Genomic DNA, 26,328 nt, shown 5'->3' on the forward strand with positions numbered 1-26,328 from the left:
TCCTCCTCGTACTTCCCCGGAAGCCTGACGGGCGAGAGCCCTCGCCAGCGGAGCGAGCGAATTCACTGCTGATCGAATTAGCGCGCCACGACTCCCCGATACCCCTGACAGTCTGAATTAATTAACAGGAGAACGCGCTAGGTAAGCAGCCATTATCGCGACGAAGTGCGCGCCGCGCGAGCGAGGTAACCGTCCGATGGCGCAATCATAAACGTCAACTGGAGCCGATGTGAATTTTTAATCGGTTCAATGCACGGAGGGGAGACGAACTCGTTTAGCATAGAATCGATTCTGATTGCACTGCGGCATTTCTACATCGATAAAAGCGTGATATAAAAATACTATATTTAACAATATAAAATTAATAACTGATAAGATCAAGTATTTAAGAGCTCTGCAATTTATCACTCTCTCTCTCTCTCTCTCTCATCGGTTTCGGCGACGTGATGTATAAAGAATGCCCTCGTTTCAATTGTATTGAATAGCGATAATCCGGGACAGTCACGCGCGGCAAGGATTTTGCGTCTCGGCGCGACGTCTTGACTCCATTAACTTCACACTTAGCGGCACCTTAGAAAGCCCGCTGCCGTCGGAAGATCTGATTAGGGGTTCGAGTCTCTGCTAAACGCGTTAGTCTCGGCTGCGGAGCGTCGCACGGGAGGACGGAGGCGCAGCAACCATCAGGTGTTAGAGAGCGGCGAATCCAGGGAGCAAGGGGGGACGAGAGGGCGGTCGTTGGTGTCTGTCTCTTCATAGTTTGATGCAAATTGAGTACGAGCACCCACCAACTACCGGCAGGATACATTTTCCTGGCTTTCTCTCCGCCTCCTCCTCTCCCCCCGAGTCTATCATATACAAACGCACACCTACGCACTCCTATCTGCCTCGATCTAGACTCCTTCTCTCTCTCTTTCTTTCTCTCCCTCTATCTTTCTCTCTCCTTTGTTCTCAAAGAAGACTTCGAAGTACTCCGCGATCGGGTACGAAATTCATTCCGCGCGACCCTCTTCGGCTTCGAGCAAACCTCTCCCTCCGATCTTGACTACCGCCAAAGTGTTGCCGTTTGGGGTTTCCCGTTCCACATTGCGGAGTTCGCGCTGTTTGCCAACGAATCTCAGAGGCTTTCTCTCGACTTAGCAGCGACAAGAGAAACGCGCATTTCGATCGCCTAACGGGTTGCCCGGCAAGCTTTTTATGAATTCTTTCCGCGCAATATGCTGCTTTATTATAATACAGTATTAATAATAAAATAAAAAATTTTTTTATATGTATATATGAAAGCAATGCATATTATATGTGTATATATGTATAATGAAGCCTATCGTATTTCACTCTATAAATTCCAGTATGGAAACTATTCCTGCTCGTACCTTTAATTCAATGAAATCTATAATAACTACTATCAATGAAATATCGCGTTCGCCCACGTTATTAAATATCACAAATTGATAATATTACTTATATATTGCAATTTAATATAACCATTAATGTGAACCACAAAATCCCTTTCTTCCGATTTAATTTCGAGGCTTAATGAAACGTTTCAAGCACACGCGGGTGAACTTTTTCGGCTCACCGCCGCACGGGAATGCCGCGATACTAATGTCCCGAGCGTTTAGCGCCGGCAGATTACAGAAACAGCGTTTATCGGGGGAAAATATAGCGCGTATCTGGACGCGAAATCGCGACACCATTATAAAGGATCGTTCTTTCCTGTCGAAACTCATCCTCCTCCCTCTCCTCTCGCACCTACGTCCCGTAATGTTCCTTTTTATGGTGCATGATTCGAAGCTGCCCCCGGGATCGATTTTGCTCCGTAGCGCGGTACTTATCGTACCCCGTTACGACGGCGCATTGCTTTTTATGGTGGTTACGCGTTCCGATCGCACACATCCTCTGTATCTCTCTTTCTCCCTGGCTCTTCGTTCGTTTCCCTTTGTTCTCTTTATTTCGCGAAACGAGACCCGCCGCGTAAAAGAACACATCGCCTAAATATATTATCTTATAGATAGATTATCGGCCCGTAAATTATCCACAAAGGAAATCGAGGCGGCGAGATCGAGTTCCAAATCAAAGCGTCATATTTTAAGGTAGCATTAAACTTCTTTCACGAGACGCGAGACCATTCAGTCTAATTAAATCAGCGGCGTAATTTAATAATGCTATCGACGGCGGATGCTAAACTTGCACGTCGTACGAAATCGTTAATGTACCTCGGGTTCACGACGGTGCCCTAATTTCGGCGAACGGATCGGAGCGTATTTATATATTACAATTAACCCACACTCGGCTATCGACCGAGACATCGCGGATTCACGTGATAATCGGGCTGATATTTTAAGTTCAATTACGTCTTTACCAATCAGGCTGAATATAGAATCGTCGGTCGCTATTTCAAATCGGGATTTCAACGAGGATTCTAATACATGCATAATTATTCGTATTTATATTTCTGAATCAACGGTGAAATAACAAAATCGTGTAATGCCGGTGAATAAAATCGAAGTCACGCGATACGATTTTCACCATCGAAATATTTGTCCGACATCGTAATCGATAAACCTGTATTTATAGCGGAATCTATATTAAGAATCTCAATCCAAATTTGTTCTCGTTTGTATTGAACGTCATAAATATCTTTCGGTTGCCGCAATAGCCGTAAAAAGAAATAATAACAATAAAAAAAAACTAGTCTTCTAAATCAGAACAATTATAAGTGTCAAAAGAAAGTACACGTCCTAACTATCATGCATTTCGAATAAATAAAACTGCACATTTTGCGCACGTTAATTTCGTCGACGTACGAATTTTCTCTACGACGCCCGTAAAGAAACATCGCTGAGTTCACCGAAAAAAAAAAATGCAGATTTCGCGAAATACGGAATCCAACGTATGTCGTAGAATCTCATTGCGATTTCATGGTTCTCTCGCAAGGAGACGACGTCGGCCGACCAGCTCGTTTCGAATGCTACAAATGTGCCGCGCGCGCTCGTTCAGGTGGCTCGAGTAGGTGGTGAAAAAAATCACGTCTGCATTTACATAAGCGCCGGTATAAACCACTCGGCGTAGAAATCCCGACATAAAACCCAAACAGGATCCCGCGTGCGGGACAGCACATTCGTTGAATACGCAATAGCCGTATGTGGCCAATGTACCCCCTTACGGAAAATGCTTTTATTATTCACCGGTGAATTACGAACGGGGCCGCGTTTTACCCTGGCATTTGCACTAACGTTGGAAGTTTACACGGCTCATCGACGACGTCTTCGACGTCGTAAGTTACTCTAGATTGAGACACGGATTTTTTTTTTCTATTAATATTAAAAAATTTTCATGTACGCTTTCATATCAAAGGCAAATTTGTTAACAATTGTTTCAACTCGACGCGCTATTTTTATCGCTTTATCTAATTAGGTAAAGGTCTCAAATAATTTTGCTCATTTGATTCATTTCGTATGGGAATAAATACATACATATGTGTAATATACTTCTCCAAACTTAAGATGTATAAGTACTTACCTTCGTTGTATACGAAGCTCCGCTCGTTACGTCCTGCTTGGTTTTTGACGAAGGAATGCAGAACTCGTACTGTTTGGTCGTACCGTTTGGTCGTGCGAAACACCTTCAAGACCGGCCGTCAACCTCCGTTTATGTTCCTAACTCGCTACCTATAAACAGATATATAACACGTATAAAATATATTTTATTTACACCGAATATTATATTAAATATTTAATTCAATGTATCACAAATTCCGTTTTATTCTCTTATTAATTAATGTCTGAATGTATAGTAAATTACATTTAAAGAAACGAGGAGTACTTAAAGTACCATGTTAAAATATATATTCATTCATAATTTGCTACTAAAAAATATTAAATAAAAAAACAGTTTTCTGTAACGTAAAAAAATCCAGAATAATAAACGCGCGCGTTCTGTAATGTCTGCAGTAAAATTAAAAATACGGCGGTGCCCAAGGTATTCTTATAAGTTATAAGAAATAAAGAGACGAGGGTTGACTCCCACCGAATTCTCTCTCTACATTAATGATATCCGAGGGACCCGACGTGCTCCAAAGACGACTCCAAGTTTTCGCGAGCTCTTTTGTAAGACAAATCGCGCGAACACGCCCGTCATATCGCGATCGATATACGGCGGTATGTATAACGTTCGGAGAGTGATGTCTTCGGCGCCTGACGGGAATTTTCAAGTCTCGTAGATCCCGGCGAAACGATTTTCGTGTCCCTCGTGGATCTTCGATCCATTGTGGCGCGGTGGAAGCGCCGGCCGCCCTTACAAGCCCGCTTTCATGGCTCTTTAGCATTTCCGGCGTAACGTCCTTTATGCGGACGCCTTCCCCACCCGAAAGGGCGAGGCGGAGGAAAAAAAAAATTGACTTTTAAACCGGCAATAAAAGCGAAAAATGTGAAATCTTTGATTTTAAAGGCCCCGCCAGCCCGCTCGCGCGGGCGACAGTTGGCCGATGCGTATAACCCCTCGGCGGCAACCTTATTTCTCTGATATCGCAAGCCGAGCACGTTCGGTACCTCGCCACCGGTCCCGAAATCCGCGTGCAACGCGATGTATATCGTGTCGGATTACTCCCGAAATCCCAGACTTTTATACGCTGAATTTTAAAATACACTCTTCGGTGTCGTCCCTCTGATTTTATTCGCCGACATCCGAGAGCGAACAAACGTCAAGCTCGCGTACGTGTCGATTTACCGAGGATTTTCTGTTTAAGATCTGTTAGAAATAACGCGTGGTAAAGAAGAAGCGTTCCCGTAAAGTGGAACGAGAGAGGAACGAGAGAACTGCAGGGATTTCCAATCGCGGTGATCCGAGTGCCGATGTCTGTGAATACATTTGAGAGTCTCGGGAGATGCCGGAGGAAGTGGATGAGGGGCGCCGTTTCGCTGCCTGTTTTTATTTTCTAGCAATTTCCTCGGCGGAGCGAAGCGGAAAGTGACCTTAAAAGAAATTAGCACGCTTTACCGTTTTACCGATTTCCTTCCCTTGCCTCCGTCACTTCTAAATGTTACGAGCCGACGCGACAACGAACGTTTTCGCTTATTCTCATTACCGATCTGAATTGAAATTTGTAAATATAATGTAATAATAATTTCGTAGACCATTTTCAAGGTAACTCATTATCGTGACTTAAGACCGTTTCACCTTTGGTTACAGATTTTGCGTGGGCGACAGATTTTATCTCTGTGATAACAAGATCCTCTGCGAATACGATTACGAAGAGAGACTGGTCTTCGCTAATATGGCTCTGCATCCGCCGCCCAGCGCGACTCTGGCGCACATCAAGAGACAAGTGACCCATCTTCAGCCGCCGGTAAAGAAAAAAATTTTGTATCTATCAGTTGCGAAACTCGCGCGCACGGCGATACGGAAAAAATTCAGAGCTTTATGTTATATTATAAAGAACAGGTCAGTCGGTCCACGAGCGTATATTTTCGTTACGTGATAATTCTATGTGAAACGCAGCTAAGCAAGCGCATCGTGGAATCTTCTGCCTGGACCCTGGCCATCGGGTTTCAAACTCGTAAGGTTTCGAACTCCTCAAGGCGCAACCCCTTAAGGCGGGTTAAAGTGGCAGGTCGCCCGTCCTGACCCTCTCGACAACAAAGGGCTCCCCGGGGGCTTCAGCTATGCTTTATCATCCTACCATCGTCTTACGAGTTAGGATATCGCGTGTCCTTATTAATTAAGCTCTGCCCGTTAAGCAAGTCTCGTCGCATGCCTTAACGATTCGCTCCTACTCCGCCTCGAAGCCGAGACGTGCGAAAGAATTTACTCTTCACGAAGATCGTTAGACTTCCGAGAGCTATTTCGTTAAACTATGGCGAAGTCGTCGCACTTAATTTTTTTTTTTATATAATCGCGAGAACAATTTAAGAACTTTTATAACACGAGAGAAAAATTAATTCTGCCGAGGAAAAAAACGACGTTGCGAATAAATTCTTCTCTCTGCCGAATTGTTAAAAATATATTTTCTAAATTTAGCAAAACAATTAGAGAGGACGTATAAAATTGAAGCTGCAATTATAAGGAACATGACTAGCAACGAGGCGATTTTCGCGAGCGGGAACGTCCAGAATTATGAACTCATCGGCGTTAAGCTTGTTGGGATTAAGTCTTCTTGATTATCCTAAGGCAACAGCGTTGCTTCGAAACAATATCTTAAGCTCCTGCCGCACGAAGGACCACGTCCTACTCGACCTTAGGAGCCTATCCATTTAATCCGGGTGCCGTCTTGCAAGGATCCCGCCCCGTCTTCCTTGTATAATAACTTGTCACGTATTCTAATTCGCGATATTTTCTTGAAAATAATTATCACGGTAATAATATTATAAATTAAAAAAAATCCCGTTTTATTATCGCGATATTAAAATGTTTTACTCATATTTAAAAGAAAAAATTAAAGTCTAGCACGAGTCTTTTTCGTGAAAATGTAAAGCAAGCTTTTATCACGAAAATTGAGTCGTTAAACGTGTCACTGGCAATCGCTGCTAATAATATCGCTTACCCTCGTCTCCATTATTAGAAGATCGTTAAAGAGCCATAGTAAAGTGTTCATCGCGGGAGTTTAAACCTTCGGAGCGTCTCGGGGAAGCGGCCGGGGGTCGTAGGTGCTCGTCGCGCGCTTGAATCGTACGCATGCACAGAATAACGACGTCCCCGGTTCGATGATATCAAGCTCGGTAACGTGTACTACTTATAATATGCAAATTCGCTACCCTTAGTCGCCCTCGCTAGCGAGCTGTATGTAATTCAGGGGTTGGTAACCCTTGGGACTCTATTCCTGGGCCGTGCGTGTGAGTGTCGCGTCGTTTCTAATTCGCGTTTAAAGAAAAATCGGCTCGCGTGTACACAAGGCCGCTCCGTGTAAACATTTTTCGGGGACGCTCAAACGCCCACAAAAAAAAAAAAAAAAACGATTTAAAACTGGATGGGGTGTTTCGCGTCTTAAAATTTCGCGAACAAGTCGAGAGTCGGAGAGACGCGTTGCTGTAATTAATAGATTTTTTTTATTGTCCGACGCGAGAAAAAATCAATACCATTGCTTTCTTTTTTCTTTTTTTTTCTGCGCTTCTGTAAATTCTCGTACCGTCAATCGGGAAAAATTGGCACGTCCGCGGTGTATTCCGCGATATTGCGCGATCCAGCAGCTTTCACACGCAATATCGATTCGCTCGGAGGGTTTACGGGTTATAAATGACCGGTGTGCGAAATAACGGGATGGCAGACTAATGCCAATAATCGGCGCGGCATGCTAATGTCGTCTGTGCATCTATTACGGTAAAGCCTGATGGATCCCTCTTGACATCTCGTTCCTGGAGCGCGAATATCTTCGATCGTGGAGAACACTCAAGATAGTTATCCGTCCCCGAGGGTCGTTTTACATTTTGCATCTAAATAAAGAGGAATTAGCATGCGCCACGTACTTGTCTTTAAAGAGAGAGAACATATGTCGCGTGCGAAATAAATGACCGAACGTCGACCGGCGCGGATTAAAATCGATGAGATATCAAAGAAACGAAGTAACGTACCGTTAGATTTAGCGCTCTGATAAAGCGCGAGGGCGAAATTGAGAGCGTCTATAAAGCGCCGCGAGAAGAATAAGGATAGAAGAAAGGCGCAGAGGGAGAAAGGCGTTAAGATTCTTAAAAACCGCGAAGAGGGTGCTCGTCTTGAAGGCAGCTGCCACCCTTGTATTTTCCTTAAGCCGTGGCTCGTCGGGGACGGTGAAGTACCGCCGCACGGATAGCGGAAGAGGGGAAGGGAAGGTAGTTTTTCTGATTGCCTGAGAACAGACAGCTGTCCCAATCTTTCTCAGCCCCGTGGAAGATCTACCGCGCTTTCGGCGAATAATGCCGGGGAGTGTTGCTTACGAATAACTCGAGTATACCTGATCCGGGATGAATCGGGGGGCGGGGGTGACGAGGGAGTGAAAGGAAGCGGCGGGGCTGGACCGCCTTTAACCGTCAGCATCGACAATCGAGTTGTCTCGCTGCAGGCGGATGACGGATCGTTTCCGATATCATGGCCGACCTATTGAAACTTTATCGTGCGTCGGCCCGCGAGTTTTATCCGCGGGAATTGCCTCGAGAACGACTACGCTCTTTTATTGTTGCGCCGCGCTCTCCCGTTTGATCGGCGCGATTAATAATTTACGTAAAAAGTTTATTTTGATTGCCGGGCCGTCAAAATAATTCCAGGATAAAGAAGTTGGCGGAAGCGTTACGGCTCGTGCCTTTAAAAGAAAGTCAATTAAAGAAAAACGCCGTTGCTCCGCAAATAGCGACGGCGAAAGGACTCGCGGAGCTACGGCTATGTTTCACGACGAGGAGCTTCGATCTCCGCCGCGCAATCTCATCCTCCTTAGAGACAAGTGTAACGCGCTTAAAAATTGGCGAGAACTTTTATTTCGGTCTAATTTTCCCCTCGGGACCTACGCGGGCGGCGGCAGGGAGAGGGATTGAAAGGGGAAAACGTAGCCGGGGAATATAGACGCGGGGTAAGAACGAGAAAGAGAAAGACACGATGAGAGTTCGAAACGATTATCTGAGTTTTAAAACAAACTCTCGAGTGTCTGCGAAGTCCTTCGCGAATCGGAGGGGGAAGAGGGCCGAGGTGCTAGAAGGGAGACGGGGTGAAGCGCGGAGGGGCGGAAAAGGGGGTTGCGGAGGTGAGATAATATGCTAATGCCAAGACGGAAGGTACATGGGAATTTAAGAGGATCAATGTGCGCAGTACGAAATTCGTACGGGGAATGAGGTATTACAATGTCCTCTATATTGCTTCCAGGCGATTAGATTCCTGAAAGTTCGTTGAACACGGCCGACTAATTTCGACGAAATTAAACTTTCGGTTTAACGTCGCTTTTATTAGATCTGAGTGTTCAATATCCATTTGTCCGGGGGTGAAATAAATCCGTGACGGATGCACCGAATTCGAAACGGTAGCTCGACGAAGTTGAAGATTTCGCAGCTGAAGAAAACGCGTTTTCTACTTTGTTAATTATTTTCCAATGTTGCGCACGGAGTATCAAATATAAATATTAAAATATTGGGGAGAAAAAAAAAACTATCGAAATAAACGGGTCGATATTCCGTTATTAAAAGATTTTCAATGTATAAAAAACCCGCAGACTTTACGTAATATAATATTGCATCATGTAGAATTCCCATTACCATTATTACATTAATTATACGAAATTGATTTAAAATAGTTGCTCCGATGTGAATGAAACACTTAGTGATCGATATAACGTGTGCATTAGAATACCCGAATAGAATGTGTCAGAATAGGATATGATACCATTAATAATAATTAATGTAGCGCACGGTTAATCCCTCGAAATGTAGCGTTTAGCGAAATGGACGCGCATCATCGTAATGCAGTACTATACAGAGCCACGAGCGTATTCCCACACTGAACAAAGCCATTAGTCCATCATTAATCCTTCATTGTAGATACTCTATCGGTGTATATGCGAATACGATCTGTTTAGAATTACATCGAAGAACGTCATAAAATTATATAAAATAGATATCCCGCCTGCGACTCGTCAGTGCGTCAAAAAGCCGAAGGATTTACCGCGGCGTTGGAGGGATTTATCGCACGTGCTCGCGGCCGAGATGTTTTCCCGAGCAAGTCGTAGATCAATCGTCGATCGATCGGCCGATTAGATCGCCCGTCGGTTAACGCGGCGTAAGCTGTGTTCGCGACACGATAGACGCGGAAGAGGTAAATGACGTAAAGAAGAGGGAGACGGGCAGAAGCACGTACATATGAACCCTCGCACGCGCGTGTACACGTCGTTCTTGTTAACGAGCGCATTATTAGGTGCACCGTGCTTGGCTGAATTTCACGTAAAGCCTCCGCGCGGCCCCTTATACAACGCGCGCCGAGAAAGCTCGCATGGGAAAGCCCGGCTTGCAAGCTTATACGAGATTATGAGTTTAGTTGGGAAACAACTCCGAGAGCTATGCGCTACGTGGCCGAGCTTACTTTTATAACGATTATTACCGGGCGAGTGTGTGGACTTGCGTCGCGAGGGGCTCGACCACGCGGCCGAGCTCGCCTCGACACCGAAACAACTAGATACGCGGTGAATTTTAACGGAGCGCTCGATATAAGACCCGATAATATAATACACGCGAGGATATGTAAAAATCAGGTTTAATTAAATTTGACGACTCGATCAGATTCTACAGTAGATAATTGCGTACGATTATTTTGCAGTAATTTGAAATCAATTTTTCACAAAGAAGAATATCGTATTAATTTCGTCTCCTCGGCGAGAAGAATCCAGGTGGAGGAATGGCGGGCTAATGACCCGCCAGTAAACTCCGCTCCCGCACGATCCCGCGGCGATTAACGACGTCTTGCCTAATTCTCATCCCGTGCCGGAGGTCGGACCCGAACGTGCTCGGTGGGTGGCGTTAATTTTTGCACGTAAGAAAAGCCGCGCCGCGCGAAGGAGCGGGAGGAACCGGCGCGCATCTGGCCGTTTTCCCATCCGCAGGAGATCAACGGACAAATGACACGCGATTCCCTACGAGCCCTCGCGATGGCGATGTTCCGCATTTACCGTCAGTTACAAACTACCCGGCCCCGCTTTGCCACCCTCGCGCCAGGTCACGATTAATGTCTTATTCGCGCGTGCGAGGTCTCCTCGGGAGAGAGCGAGAGGGAGGAGAAAGAAAAACTGGGAGATTACAGCGGGAGATGAGAATAAACGCGAGGAAAGCTGCTGGGTTATCCGGGACACGGTATCGCTAAATTATCTTTCTATAGACCATGGCAAGTTGTGACGTTTGGAAAACGCCCGATTCCGAAGAGGCGCCCACGTGGAAGCCTTATCTGCCGTGCGCATCTGATTCCGCAAGACGCACACAGTTTGATTACGGCGCCGGCAGTAAATCCAGCACGGCAATTCCTCCTCTGGCAATTGTAGATAAAACTTGAATAAGTCATAGACTTAATTTAACCCATAGCGTTCAACGGCGGTCTGGAGCCTTCCACGGAGATTTCTTAATTACGAGCAAGACCCTCCAAGACGAGAGAACGGGGCCAGAGAGATAGGGAGAGAGAGAGGTATATGTACCGAAGGACGATAGTATAACGTGAGACAGAGAGGAGAAGAGAGAGAAAGTCCCGCTGGCTACGAGGAAAAGGGTTCTCACGACGACGAGATTTAAGGATCTCTCCTAAGGAAAAAAAATCGCCCCCGCCACGGAGACAGATGATAAAGCATTTCTCTAGCAATGCTTTGTCACTTTTATCATAATTATTTACGAGTTAATTACTCCGCGGCCGCCTACGGTTTCTTGCGCTTTAAAACGAGAAAAATGCTTTATTAAGACACCTCGCAGATAATTCTTTTCACAGGGTCCCGTGACAGATCTGCCCCTCGTCGTTTTTAGTTCCCCATTACGTGCAGCAAGATATAGAAGCAAGAAAAAAAAAAAAAAAAAAATTAAAGCCGAGTAGATTTAAAAAACAGACGATTAATATCTGTCGTTAATAAGTTCATGATTTCTACGTTCTTGTATTCTTCGGAATAAAATATCGCAGAAGATTGACGACGTTCCGTCGCGTTGCAACGAGACATTTCGCGGCGCGGGATAATTGCCGAAAATGGAAGCTTAATTCGACGTCGTGCGAAAGTTAGTATGATCAACTTACGGGCCGAAATCGTAGCGGGGAAGGAGGGGGATTCCGTCACGAGGGGTTGAGCCGCACGGTCTGCCGAATTTTAAGCCTGTATAATTTAACACCTTTACTGTAGAAACTAAGAGAAACTGAAGGGAAAGGCGGGCAACAGGGGAGGAGGAGGGGGGAGGGGAAGGGAAGAGAGAAAGGGGTGCACGCGTGTTCGCGAAGAGCTACGAGACGACAACGAAGATCGAAGGATGAAGAGGAAGCGAGATCGACGAGATAAAATAAAGGCGGGATGGAACGGAGGGAATGCGAAGTTCCAAGTTTTCAGCGACACTTTACCTAGGCTAGTACACTCTCCGCCTCTCCCACGGCTGGTGCTCCGCACCACCGGCGCGCAAATGTAGCCACCAGATAGAGACAGAGACGGATAAAGAATCGACTGCGGGAAAACGGAAGAGGAAACCGCCCAAGTTGAGTCGTGGCGCTCCTCCTTTTTGCCCGGGCACCGAGATACAAATTCATTCCTCCAGCCTTTTGTTTTTCAAGTGGAGACTTAGACGGCACGTTATAGGGACGAAGGAAGGAGAGGAGGGAGAGAGAAACGCGAATTCGTTAACGTTGTCAACCCCTTAAGGGCTGGAACCTGCGTTGGATTTTACGTACCGCGTCGTGAATAATTGCTAAAATCGAATAACGACGTCGCTGAAGCCGATTGATCGAACGAATTTATTCTTGGATTTTATAAGCTGCCCCCTAATCGGATTAAATTCGTCGGAATTACAAATTCGCTTCATGCATCCTGATATGCATTTAAGAGCTTAATAAATGAGTTTCGAAAATAAATTGAACGCGAATCTTAATCGATGCTCCTTACTAGATTAAATAAGACTCGTGTCGGGAATAAATTGGCAAAATTCACAAAGCTTATTCGATTTGACTTAAATGTGTAATGCACGATTGCTACGTATAGGAAATATTAAAATCGATTTCAGCATACAATACACGTTTTATAATCACGTGTCAAGATCAGTGACGTGATTAAATTAACGAGTTATATTTCTAATAATTAATATTTCCTCGTAATTGATTCCAGATAGAGTAAATATATAGAATTAATTACACGCCAGTATTAATTTGTTTAATCTTTCGCGCTGCCTTAAATAATTTTTTTTTAATTAAAAACCCTTTTTAGATTTACTAGGTTTTAAATATTTTAACCACATACATTTTTCAAAGATCGTTCATCGAGTTAAATCGCGGTCGTCTTTTTTCAGACAATAGTTGCGACTATTTACAGCATCACCGTTGCCAGCGACTATCATAATTAATTAAATCTTCTTTCTCAATCTATGTTACAGCTAGAGTTATAATCTAGACAAGGGTACGGGTCTCACTAACCAGAATTTGTTTACTAAGGCGGTCAGTGCAAATCACCTTCAGTGGTACGGTATCACTCGCATTGATATAAATCCTAGATTACACTAGTTGTCGGAAAAAAAAGGAATGCTTTAACGGAGTACGGTGCATAAATGTAAAAAAAAAAAGAAAAAAAGAGCTTTGTGTGCATCGCGTACTCACCGCTCGCGGCGTGTTGTTCCACCACCGCTCTTTGTGAAGGACACGCGTTGCCTCCGGTCACATAAATTTTTCCGCTAAGTCAAGATCGTCGATCGAGCGAAATTGAAAGAGAGGCACCGGCCACCGAGTGCCGTACAGTCGACGTACAGCCCGTAATCCTCACGCGTCTTCTTTTATCTTGCAGAACGTGCCGGGCGGACCTCAGCGGCAGGCGAACGGGGAAGCGGCGGCCCATAACCACAACGGATATCCAGCGCCAGCGAGCACGAGCGCCCATAACGTCCTGAACCCCATGAATAATTTAAACGGTATCAATGCGCAAGCATCGTACGATGCCAAATGACAAACGAAGTAAGCGCCGATATATCGATTGAGTCGCGCGCCGGGGTCGTCTCGTGTGCCGTTCTCATTGTCTTTGTGGTTTACCGCGCCGATCGTCGGAAACTGTCGGTCCTAACTTTTGCACGCGACCCGCGGCGAACTCCGCGTAATCGGATATCCCTTAACTGTCGAGGAAAAAAGGAAAAAGGAAAGAAAAAGAAAAAAAAAAAAAAAAAACTTTGTATCGTTAAGTTATCGCAAACGAAGAGGTGTTCCCGCGTATAGATATTGTATCATATAACCGCATTAAACGATCCGCTTCGCGTTGCGATCGTAACCGATTGGGCGAACTTGGAGTTTGTGTAAATAGAGGACAGATATAGGAATTATGATAGTGCTGCAGACAACGCGGTCGAGCGTAGGAGAATTTAAATGCATACGCGAGCGATAGAAGGAGACTGATAAAAATGTATATCGCGTGTTTATCATCTTAAAAATTGACGTTTAACGAATGAGCGAGATTGCCGTCACTGCAGTTTCTCCTACGCTATCTTAAGCATCGTTTGGCAAATGCGTATATCTCGGACGAATTATTATTCCGTCTTCTCGAATAGAATCTCCTCCAATATAAGATAGGACGTGAGGGAAGAATATATAAATCCGAAATGCGACTTTCGTTCTTGCATTTAATTAGACTCGTGTATCCGAACGAACTCGTCTTCCCCCGCGCTCGACTGGCTAGACGATAAATAAGTAGATAGGCAGTCAAATAGATAAGTAGATAACTAACGATGTATATCGGCCGACTATGGCAAACTATTGGTGCTCTTTAGATTATAATTGATCGAGTTTGCATGATCCACTTCAGACTGCTAAAGCGTATCGTTAAAGAAAGGGGGGAAAAAAAAAGAAAAAAAAAAATAATAACGCCGAGAAAAGACTCGCGTAGAAATTTACAAGATAAATTTTTTTTCGTGATTTTTCCCGGATTTATCCGCTTTCGACTTCACGATAAATGTATTTATCGGCTTCCGGTCGATATCTGTAGCACCCGGCGTGTCATGAACCGAAACTCGAAACTTCGGGGTGGTAAATAAAGTTGGTGGCGCGCATTTAACGTTCGCCCCGTCGAGGGTGGTGAAGTGTCGGCGAGGAGAGACACAGGATGACCCTCGGCGGGTCCTGCTCTTGCCATCGAGAACGAGATCGAATCGACGGGCCTCGAGAAAGCGACGCGGTATTGCAGCGGTAACCGGCTCGCCACCCCATGGGGCTCATACGTTAGGGGTGACTTAAGCATTGTTTCAACTTCGAATCTCCCAGCAGAGGCCCAGATTGATGTCGCGAACTTTTCCGCTGCCTTATTTGCGAGTCAGATAACGAGACTGAGTTATGCCCAAAGTTCTCTCTTGATCTCACTCTCCGGCCCGGCTCGTACTGATCGTATCGGATCACGAGGAATACTCGCAGCCAAAAAGGAGATGTTTTATTCCCTGCCCTCTTCGGAGATTCGTCGTCGATGCTAAGAATACCTATGTCGAACGGTAATAGGTTGGCAGCTGCGCCGAAAAGCTAATCTTTAAGAACCGTAAACCTCGCAGGTTTCATTTTAACCGCAAATAAGAAAAAAAAAAAAAACGGTCACTTACGACCGGCAATAATTATATACCGTTCACAATTAAACTGCAAAGTTTAAAAAATAAATATACTACAACTCCGTCAACGCGAGCCGCATTCACCGAGCCGCGTTGAAGTCGCCCGGAACTGGATTTCTTTCGAACGCGCTTCGACAGTTGTAATAATTTTTTTTTTTTTTCGCAAAATAAATAGCGATTCCAGAATAAAGCCAGCATAGTTCCTAACACGAAAGGTCTTCGACGCAGCGACCGTTGATCGCTAAAAGCATATTTGTACCGTACTATGCGACTATCGAATGAACATTTAACAAAGCGCAGCCAGTGCGAGCATCGGAGCCCTTTTGTACATTGTATCCCGTGGTATCGCTTTCCACATTTCCCACGTAAATCACGGACGGGCGCTATTACGCAGCACCGATCGCGCTTGGATCACGATGTACGAAAGAACCGAGGTAATTAATTAAGGAAGTGTGTACGTTCGCTAGTATGTAGATACGTTTTGTATTTATAGTTCTATCACTAGAAGTATTAATAAATTTGTTTCGATGTTATGCGAAATGCAAAGCGCGTCGTCGGACTGCAACTAAAACCGACTTTACCTCCTCGTTCCCTATTTTCTTCAGTTTCCTTAAAGGCTTATGCCGTCGCGGACGCGCGATATTGATTCGCGGCGTTGCGACGCGGGAATCAACACGCGGAATGACTTTCGCCGCCTCGATTTTGCCTCCGCTCCTCCTGCATCCGCCGCTCGTATCTCCCTTGAATTATTTAAGGGCGCTACGTGATTGGCCGACAAATCCGGTCCGCCTCAATAATTTACCAATCATACGCGGTCCTTTGTGTTTTATATGCCGCGTTTCGAATAAATCGCATTGTGTATTCAGGAGAGCTGCGTCCAACTCTATTCGGGTGCGAACGCGAACCCTCTCCGAAAAAAGGCGAGGCGAAGAAACGGAAGAGGAAGCGACCGGAGGAGATCGCGAAAGGGGGGGCACGCGATTCGCACGAATTGACTCGAAATTCGGCTGAACATCGCGAATTTATGACGAGCCCGCGAAGAGGAGCAATATTCCCATTCTCTACAACGCCCGAGTTCACGAGTATTGCTAACGCGGAGTTAAGTTTAATACTTGATGCGGGCTACAACAGTGTGGTGAATATTTCCAAGACGGAAACGCGCGGGATCGAAAATTGGAAAGAAGAAGGCCGCCCTAATACACCCGGCGTGAATTAATGCAGGCTTTTTGTACCAACGGTGTCCCGGACGGATTTCGCTCAAATAAATGCGTAATGGAAGATGATCGAAGCCCAGCCAGCCGCGGCGACTCCTCGGGCATCCATAAAACACACCATCCGCGAGGCAATTTGTTCTCCGAGAATTAATGCGCCGCTTTTTAATATCGACGTATCTCGACGGGGGAGGAATTTGGCGGAACGACCGTTGCCGGATAACGGAAGGTGATTTAACGTCACGGGGCGAAACTGCTTATCTATAATCCGGCGGGCGGATGGTAAGTAAACGAAGCGGGAAACGAGAGAGACGGCCCGGGCATTCGATGCAAATTGGCAATTTTTCCTCGTACGGCTCGCGGTAATCATTGGCAATTAGAGCACGGGCATTCCCTCGACTCCTTCATCTCCTCCCCCCACGATAAACGTTATTTATGACTACGATTATCCGGGGCGCACCTAGTCGTCCAGAGGTACGCCTAACTACGATCGCCCGACCGTCTAATTGGCTGTCGATTACGCCTGTTTGTATAAAACGCGGCGTTTCGTTGCGAGCGCGAACGAAAAGCTAGCTCCCCTCGTCGCGTCGATCGTTTTGCTTTTGCGGGAAAATGACTAGCCTCGCTTTTAACTGACTCGTTAAGTCTCGAGACAAAACACTGAAATATTTAATTTTAAGCGCCGTTTTTGGTACATTAAAAAGCAGATATGACGTTTTCTGCGGCGACAGCGGCTAACGTACGTAACCCTAGACGGCAGAGGCAGGAGATGAGAGAACGAAAAAAAAATCAGTCTTCGGCAATCCGGCCGGCGCGGTACATACATGCGGCACATGTAAAAAATCAGTCTTCGGCAATCCGGCCGGCGCGGTATATACATGCGATACATGCGAAGCTCGTCGGTACACGATGTTCAGCGTACAACAGATACTCGAATAAAGCATGCGTCACGGAGTGTGAAAATTATAAATAGAGTTTAAATTATAAATTGCTGAAATTCCCTTATCACGTCTTTAATAAATAATTTTTGCAATATATTTATTTGGACAACACGAGCGCTGTTTAAAGCAATATAATATCGTGCAGAACGCGTGCAGAAATTATATCGTTTTAAACCGCGCAGACATCACGCGAGAGGAGCGAACAGACAGGCGTGATTGCCAGTGTATTTATTTATCCGTCGGAAGTGCGCATCGAATCGCGTTCTCTTCTCTCGTTACGTGGAATCGTTATTTCCGCACGGACCATTCCCCCCCCTCCCCGTGTTTAATGGCGAGCAAATTACCCCGGTGAAATCGCAAAACTCCCCGCGAGCAACTTGGGAGAAACGAGCGTTATTATCTGCTCGCCAGCAATTTTTCCTGACGCCCTTTCGTTGTCGCGGACAAAAAAAAAAAAGGGGGGGAGAGGTACGTACGTCGGGCGACGTAACGTCGCAGCGGGTTTGCGTTAAATCACGCAAATCACGTATCCCGTCGGGAGATTGCGAGAGAAATGAGAGTCGCGCGGCACTTTTCCGCGAGCGAGCGCGCGGGCTCTGAAACAATATTATTATTAAAAGCCGTCCCGGCTGCTCCTCGCGAGATCTGCACGAAGAGGACCGGCGCGGAGACGGAGGAGCGATTAATTAAAAGAGCAAAAACTGTTTTCATAAAATTCATTTGCGGAAATATGCGGCGACTGAAATAATATCTGGCCGCCGATGGGGAAGCACGTGTCCCGTCCTGGCCGTGGTCATTCGCAAATGCGCGCTGACGCGCCGCTTCCGCGTGCAGGTAGAGCGAGAACGAATGTAAATGAAGGCGGCATGCGAAGGCTTTCGGTAAAATATATATTTTTTACGCCCGCCGCGATCGAAGCATACGGTGCGTGCCGGGTGCGTAAATAGAGACTTCGTTTAGCTCGAGCCTCAAGTCGAAGCCCGGCGCTATCAAAGTTTGTTCCGAAATCGATCGCGCGAGAAACAACACGAGAAAGATAACGGGAGAGCGATATCGTTTCCTGCGGCGTCCGAATTTTTTTTCCGGCAAAATTTATTTCCCGGACTCCCATTATTTTGTTACATTTATGCACACTTGGGAAATATATTTTATAAAATATAACCGCGTGTCGAATATATAATTATCAAATGCTCCAAATTAATTACCGTGTTTATCGATTAAATAGTAGACGCGCGGATGAAGGGGTTTTACCACTTCGATTCGCAATATTTCATTGACGAAGAATTTGAGAATAGCATCGGCTACTTTAATACCGCGAGACGCGATCAATAGAATCGAGTTAATGGGTAATTAAAACGCGATGAACCGTGCGGAAATATACAATCAAGATTCAGTATTGCATTCCCAATGAATTTCAAATGCATAAATCTTGCGGGAGATATACGTGCTATTAATAAACGCCCGATATATTACAACTTCCTGTTCCGCGTTTTGCATAAGAGAATCAATTAGCATCGCGGAAAATTGGTAACAGTCGGGCGACAATGAAATCTTTACAATTCTTTTTTAAATAGGGACAATTGCGTAGATCTGTCGTTTGTGCGTTAATAATTTTGCAAATACGCGAGCGAATTTCGCATGTGAGCACGACAAAGGAGCAGCAACGAAAAGATTGAAGAGAAGAGGTCCCGAAAAATATTGGACGGTATCGGAGCAAACAAAAAATCAATAATTTAACATTTATATATATTATTTGTTATTTGCGTAATATTCTCGTTCATTTGAACCGTTTGATTAAATAATTTCTATAAAATCTCGAGAAAACTAAGAGAACTTCTGAGTCTTGTTCTTTTCTTTTGTAATAGAAATAACATCTACCTGCTACCTAAGCGTTGCGCAAAACCTTCACACGCGATCAGCGACATGCATATTATCGACTTTATTCCCACGTAACAAAACGCCGATACGCTTCGGGTACGGACTTCTGTGCGCGCTCTCGCAACGTGAGATCATTCATCTAACTGACTGAATGAAAAATGGGTAGTTTGCGGTACGCCGCGAGCGAGTCTATAGAGGCCGCGAATGAAAAGTCTACGCTTAAAGTGCCAATAACTGCATCCCTATGTGCGCATCCGTCTGCGCTTATCGAGCGTTAAAATAACCACCTGTCCGCCGTCGATGCAGTGGCACAAAGTAGTTCGTTCCGATTCACGAGAAATAACAACCGCCGAAAAAGACTGACCTTTTAATAATCCTGACAATTTTATGTAAGAATAAACATAGATTAGCAACAAAACACAAGTTTTTAAAAATTATTTTTAACCAATAACCAAAATCTATACATTTTTTTTAATGCGTTTTGTTTTTTTTATCCACGTGGAAAACATTGTCGCGTCAAGGTGCATACGATCGACAAGATCAGAGCGGTGAATCTCTGCAAATATTCGGTGCAATCCCATCCCCTCGTCTCTCTCTCCCTCTCTCTCTCTTTCTCTCTCATCGCCATTCACTCGTAAAAATCTCACCGCGCCTTTCTGAATTCCGAGTGCTTTCCACGAGCGAGGCATCCCCCACGTTCACTTTCCGCCCCATCATTTCGCGAGCCGAACGGCGCGACGGCAGCGGCGTGTGATTTAAGCGAGCGTAAAAACGGTCGTTAAAAAACAAGAAAGCTCCTTAACTCCGTACTTTGATTGGCCAACTCGGTTTATTAAAACGTCTCGCGCGCGACACCCGGCCGTACTTTCTTTTCTTTCCTTACTTTTTTTTTCCGTTCCCGCGACGTTAACTTCCCGAATATCCGCTGCGAGAGACCGTATTATTTAGTTGCTCTCTTCCGCGCGCTGGCCGGCCCTTTTTTTCTTCGCCCGAGTTTTACTGCTCCTCCGCAACGAACGGCCCCAACGATACCACACTCGACCCTTTCGTTAATGACACTTCTTGAGACGCGAATTTATCTTTGCGAGAGCTCGTTAACGGCCGTATTAAGCGAATAGCCGAAACAATGTGGCCAAAATGGCACGGTGAACAGTTTCCATGGGCCCTGAGTGACGTGTAAATGACAAGACGTTCTGCTCCGTATGATATTAGGTCTTACGAACTTAAAAAAACGGCATTTTTCTCCCGCAGACACTCGCGTGAGAGCTCAAAGTATCAACGTTTGGTATTTTTATATTTACCTCGTAATTAACGGCAGAGAAAAAAAATAAAATGTTATATATAGGTCATCGTCACTCCGTTATTTCTGCGCCGTTTCTCAGGCTTAAGTTTAAATGAGATTAGCATATCTCTCCGTATCCCTTGAGAGCACGCGACGTTTTAGCTTATATTTTAGTCTCGGTTAACATTTACATAGTATAAGATTTAATCTCGTGCCATGCGTCGTACAGAGTTCCATGATTATTCATCGCATTCCGCAATACACACTACATTATATAGTACGTTATTATTATTTTTTTCTTTTAACGAGAATAATCCAGAGGCTATCTTGACCGCATAATCGTATAAGCGAAAGTTGCGTTTCGCAGAAGTATTCCCACCCTCGCATCCGTCAATCTCCCTCGCTCTCACCTCGTTTCTTCCTCCGTCTCTCTCTCTGCCTTTCTCTCCCCCTACCCTCGTGTCTCTATTCTGTAATATTAATTAATAAGGCAACTTCCGTCGGACGAGATACTTGCTGCTAATTAAGAAATACCTACCGCGCGCTCTTTTCCAGCGCCGAGGCGCGGAGGTGGAAAAATAAGAGGTAGAAATTCCACGCTGCTCTGGCACCCTTGAAACGAGGTAAACTTAATCCTCAGCCAAGTTAAACCAACTGCTAAGCTTTTCATTATGCCGAGGGGGAAAGGCGAGGGGGGAGGGACGAGATGAGCGAAACTCGGTTGCGGGGCACCGCTTTTCGTTAATGCCGGAAAACCCGCGGCGCTATCGCGATTGGGATGCGCAATTTTGCACGCGCATTTCTTGAGACGGACGAGATTCGCCGTTTCTATCGTCGCGGGATTGTTGTCTGCGAATAATGCCGAAGACAGCAATTTATTTGTACGTTAAATGAAATTAACCGTGGAAAATAATGAAGATAAAAAAAAAAGAAGCGAGTGTGGCAAACAGAAAGAGTCGATCGGATCAATCCTCACGGCAAATGAGAAGACGATATCGTTCTTTCGTTTCCGCGTGAGATTTCCCGCGAGCGAGATTACGAGCGCGCTTAGGGTTACTCGCCTAAGGACCAGCATAATTCCACGCGGCGGAACAGTTCCTAGGAAGCTTGATGTGTCCCAGGAGTGCCCTCGCCGACTGTTTTTCCATGATGAGGGCGAAGGATAGACGAGGCAACGGCGGGGAGGCAGCGCGGGTTCGAATTCGCGCGCGCGAAAGGCGACGAAAAGTTTTACGAGCGCGCCAGGTGGCACCGGCGGCCGGTCTGAATTGCATCAATTAAAAAAGGCCGTTCCGCAAAAATTCCATAACGCCGCGCGTCAAATGTCCGAGCTTTCAGCCGCGTTCCAGCACCCTTTCGTTCGTTCGCGTTCTGCTCGCGCGCCCGATAACGACCAAGCCAGATTTAGACATCGGTCGTAATTAATTCGTTTCGCGGCCGTTATTACTCCGAGTGAAAATTCATCTAACTATTCTGATTTTTGCAACTAATGGACCAGCCTTGATACTAGCAAAAATTTGCAATAAAATATTTATTATTAAGTCACTATCTAAATAGCGTCCAGCCGTTAACGTACAGAATATAAAAAAAGTAAGATTGTGTCGTTTAAAAAATTAAATCTATCTAATATCCGTCTGGCCACTGTCCAACGCGAGCCATGTAGCGAAATAATTATTACTGGAATTAATAACGAACAAGAAAAGCTAAATATCTAAACGTTTTTCGCCGCGTACTAGCCAACTGCAAGTACTTGACCTATCTCTGCGTGCATTCGACTGCCGCGGCCGCTGACCTCCGGGCCCGCCGTGCGGTCCTCCACGTGGATCACGCCGGCTGATGTAACGCACGTGCTCACAACGTGAGCGACGACCGGCGAGCCAGCTGACTCGGTAGTCGAACGTATCTTAGCATACGTCAGAACGTGCAGTAAGCTAGTACGCGGCGAAAAACGTTTAGATACCTAACTTTTCTAACTCGTTGTCAGTCAGTAATAATTGTTTAATACCTAAATGTTTTAATCGTTGCACTTCCAGCTCAGTGCGGGATAATTTTGCTAGACAGTCACGAGTTAAACCACGGATTGACTAGTTAATCATTAGACAAATGTTGGGCTTAATATCCACTCGGGTAATTAAGGCAAGCCGTAAAACAAATTTTAACGGAATAAAAAAAAATAGCAAATAAATTTTAGCACGCGTAAATAGGTATACGACGGCGATAAATCGATCGAATGTCCGTGACGAGGGTGTTCGAAGAATTTATTAGTGGATTTCAGTAAGGATTCCTGTCGCTTTTGTGCAACTGCCAGGTGGAAAAGGGAGACGAGTGCGACGGTGGCCTGTGCATCTCTCAGTCGATACTTATAATATTGCTCGCCGGCTATAGAGAGGCGAATAACGTAACAACGGTACGCGCGAAAGTATGCACACGTAAGCGGAAGTCAAAGCATCCGAACTATCTTTTCATTTTGCTTTGTTCCGCGCGGGGCGGGATATATACATATGAAAATATGTGAAAAGGGTCGTCTATCTTGCGCGAGGGTGGCCGAGGGCGAGAGAGAAATGTCGTCAGTCGGACAAACAATTTCCCTGCACGACTGTCGTCGTGCTCGTACATAACGAAAAGGGGTGGATTTAAAAAGGACGACGAGAGACGCGGCTAGATGCGACGCTCCGCGATTCTGCGATAAGCAGCAACGATGCGCGTGACGTCGGCACATTAAAAAAAAAAAAAAGGAGAGAGCTACCTGTTAAACGCATTTTTTCGCAAAGTATAATATTTCAATTTCACCAATGGAACTTAAACACTAGCTGACCGTTTAAATTTTGAGAACAAAAGTGCAACATTAATTTCTCAAAAGCGAAAGAAACCTCGAAACGAACCTTGTCGTAATTTTCGTACGAAAAAAAACGCGGAGAAATGCGAACGTCGCGCCGAAAAGAGAAACTGTTTCCCAGCGGCGTTTTCATAAAAAGTAATTTGATTAGCCCGAGTCATTGCTCGCGAGGCTGAAGTAATCTCGGCGGAACTAGGCGAACAAATACCACTTAATTGCTTTATGGTCTTTCGCGTAAGGGAAAGAATCTCGACCGGCGTCGCGAAAGGCGCTCGGGGTGGTTCAAAGGCTTCGTCGCGAGAAAGACGGGAAGCCTTTGAAAAATCGTGAGGGTAAAAAACTCAGTTGCCTATCCCCGTTCCATTCCCGCTCGAAAGTAAATACTTTTTTCAATCGCGCGACACGTTCGGAAATAAATTATTTAACCGGCGTTAAAAAGAAGAAATACTAAGAGGGAAAGGTAAACTCACATCAATAAAAGGAAGCACTTTTAAGTGTAACAATGAGATTTTAACAGCGTCTTACGTATCAGGAGTTCAATTTGATAGGACACTCGCTCATGAAATCGTTAAAAAATTTTTACGATATTATCAGATATTACGAAATTATCAAAAATAAAAATTACCGAAAATTAAATTGGGATAATAACGCGAGAGATATCAGAATGAAGATTCCTTCCAAAGATTAATTTTAGCTCTGCTGCTTTATTCGATTTGCAATTAAGTCAATAACGACCAATCTTTCGCGAAAATCACCGCGAGAATTTGAAATCGAGATCTACGGAACGGTAAAGATATTTGCCTGAGATCTCATTTACTAATAGCATTACGGACTCAATTTCGGAATGTTCAACATCCGGTTGACTTGAGTAATAATCTATATTCGACATACACTACTGGAAAATTATAATTTAATTTATTCCTTGCAATTTTAAGTCTTATTATTAGTCTACAGATTTACCGGATCGTCTTCGCTCTTTTTATGTGACATTAGATAGGCTACTTTGACGAATTTTCGCTCAAAGAGCCGCGCCGCGAGAAGAGACGGAAGGGCGGAACGCAGGGCGATTCTTCTGCGGGAGTTCTTGAATGAATCGAGCAATCTTGAAGTCCTTTGTTTTCGAGAACTGCCACTTGTAAATATAATTACCCCGCCGTGCCGCGCCCCGCGGTTCGGGCCGTCGTTTCCCTTCCTCCTCCACCCTCGCCACCGTGTCTAATTTGATTCCGCGGTTGTTTTCACCCGTCCTCTCCTCCCTCTTTTCCCCGGCCCTCCCGTCTAACCGGCGGAATACTTCCTCTCCGCCCCGGCGTTCTGTTCTGGGCGCTTCGCCCACGCATTGTCTCTTGTCTCTTCATTCAAATTACCCTCGGCTTTCCCATTCTCGCGCTGGTACAACTCGCTGCCGTAGCCCCCTCCCTCTTGTTCCCTCCCCCGGCCTCTGTCCCTATTCCTCCGCCAGTCTCGCAGTTTTCACCCTTATTGTTGCGGTTTTATTGAATCCGCCGCGTATTGTCTACGTGCGAGCGAAAGACGCGGGGCCGTTGTTCAAAGAAAATTGGCGCGCGCGGTTTCGAAAACGCGCCCCCGCCGAGCCTCGTCCTACCATTCCGTTCATCTTTCAGCCAGTTGCCCGCGAGATCGGATTTCACGGTTGCGTAAATATAGTAAAAGAATCAGCGACGTAATGTCGTAACGTCATTACGCGTTTTTCAACCGAGTCGCGCATGAAGTCACATGCACGCGTAATTATCGCACGAGTCCGCACCGCGGGTGAGAGCAAGTAGTTTCGTAAATCTTTTAAAGACGACCGGTCGATCTTTTAAGTTTAAAAAAAAATAATAAACTAATATTAATTCGTATTTAAAATTAGCGAATATAAGGACAAAACTTCACGAATCTTCTTGCGTCACTATTTTTTTAATGACATTAAGTAAGAAACGGTATTTTAAGTACGTATGACATGTCGAACGATACTTGATGAAAGATAGTTTTATTACAAAGCGTATTGTTTCGCGGTTTAATGAAATACTCTTTACAAAAGCGTAGAACAAAATGTGTCGCGAGCCGTATTTGAATCTCCGGCGCTCGCCGAGAATCCATAAGTTCGTTTCGGAGCAGCGGGGGATAAAAAAAAAAAAAAAGGGGCGCTTAATAGCCGTCAGCCTCGTGGCTGTTGACTCGTGTAATGAAAATCAAGAGTAATCGAGAGGGCGATGGCTTTTGTCGGGGACGCATGAATTTCGACGGACGATCATTAATTATTCGAAATTAAATATCCTTCGCCGGCTTTAATTAAAATGTTTACGATACCGTTCGGCCGGCTTATCGACGACATTTCGCGCCGTTGATATATTAAAAACAAGCGAAATCATTCGTCACGAGAGCCGCCGATATTTTTCGCTCTCATACTCGACCTGCGTGGACCGCAGAAAAAAAAAAAATTATTTTGCCATAAAAAAAATATTTGGATCGACGACATCGAGATACGAGATAACGTTTCGCCGCATACCTCTGTCGAAGGTTCCTTACTCGAAAATCGGCTAATGCAATTATATCCATAGTCTCGGGTAATATTTCCGTAATTAAAATTCCGCCCTTTCCCGGGCGAAAGAGCGAGAGAATCGGTCCTTCAACCTCCACCGAGGCTGACTCCTGCGAGCAAACGATTCTTGTTTGTCTTGCAAACAAAGGGGTTTCTCGCGAGGGTTGGGGAAACGTCGCGGGGACGATGACGGCGGCGGGGGTGGCGCGCGGTGGAAAACAGGGGCGGAATTATTACATCTTTTGTCCGAAGGGCCGAATCGCCCCGTTTGTGGAATTGCGCGATCGCGATTCAGCCGCGATTGCCGAATGCCGCGCGAGCGTCGGGTCGCCGAGGCCTTTGTTAGTTTTGACTAATTTCCACGCGAATAATCTGCTGCGGTTCGAACTCGCGCGAGCG

At 45.4% G+C, this 26,328-nt stretch overlaps 1 protein-coding gene across 1 annotated transcript in view; it reads left to right on the forward strand.

The window, feature by feature from the left end:
- The window catches only part of LOC139107507 (LIM domain only protein 3), a 72,590-nt gene extending 57,194 nt beyond the window's left edge, over nucleotides 1-15,396 (forward strand). Inside the window, exons 5-6 of the mRNA XM_070665167.1 lie at nucleotides 5,188-5,344; nucleotides 13,445-15,396. Of these exons, the coding sequence (XP_070521268.1) occupies nucleotides 5,188-5,344; nucleotides 13,445-13,603 (316 nt within the window). The 3' untranslated portion in view covers nucleotides 13,604-15,396. The remainder of the gene's footprint in view (nucleotides 1-5,187; nucleotides 5,345-13,444) is intronic.
- The last annotated feature ends 10,932 nt before the right edge of the window (nucleotides 15,397-26,328 follow it).

The sequence above is a fragment of the Cardiocondyla obscurior genome, linkage group LG13 (genome assembly GCF_019399895.1).
Source record: "Cardiocondyla obscurior isolate alpha-2009 linkage group LG13, Cobs3.1, whole genome shotgun sequence".
NCBI classification, from domain to species: Eukaryota; Metazoa; Arthropoda; class Insecta; order Hymenoptera; family Formicidae; genus Cardiocondyla; species Cardiocondyla obscurior.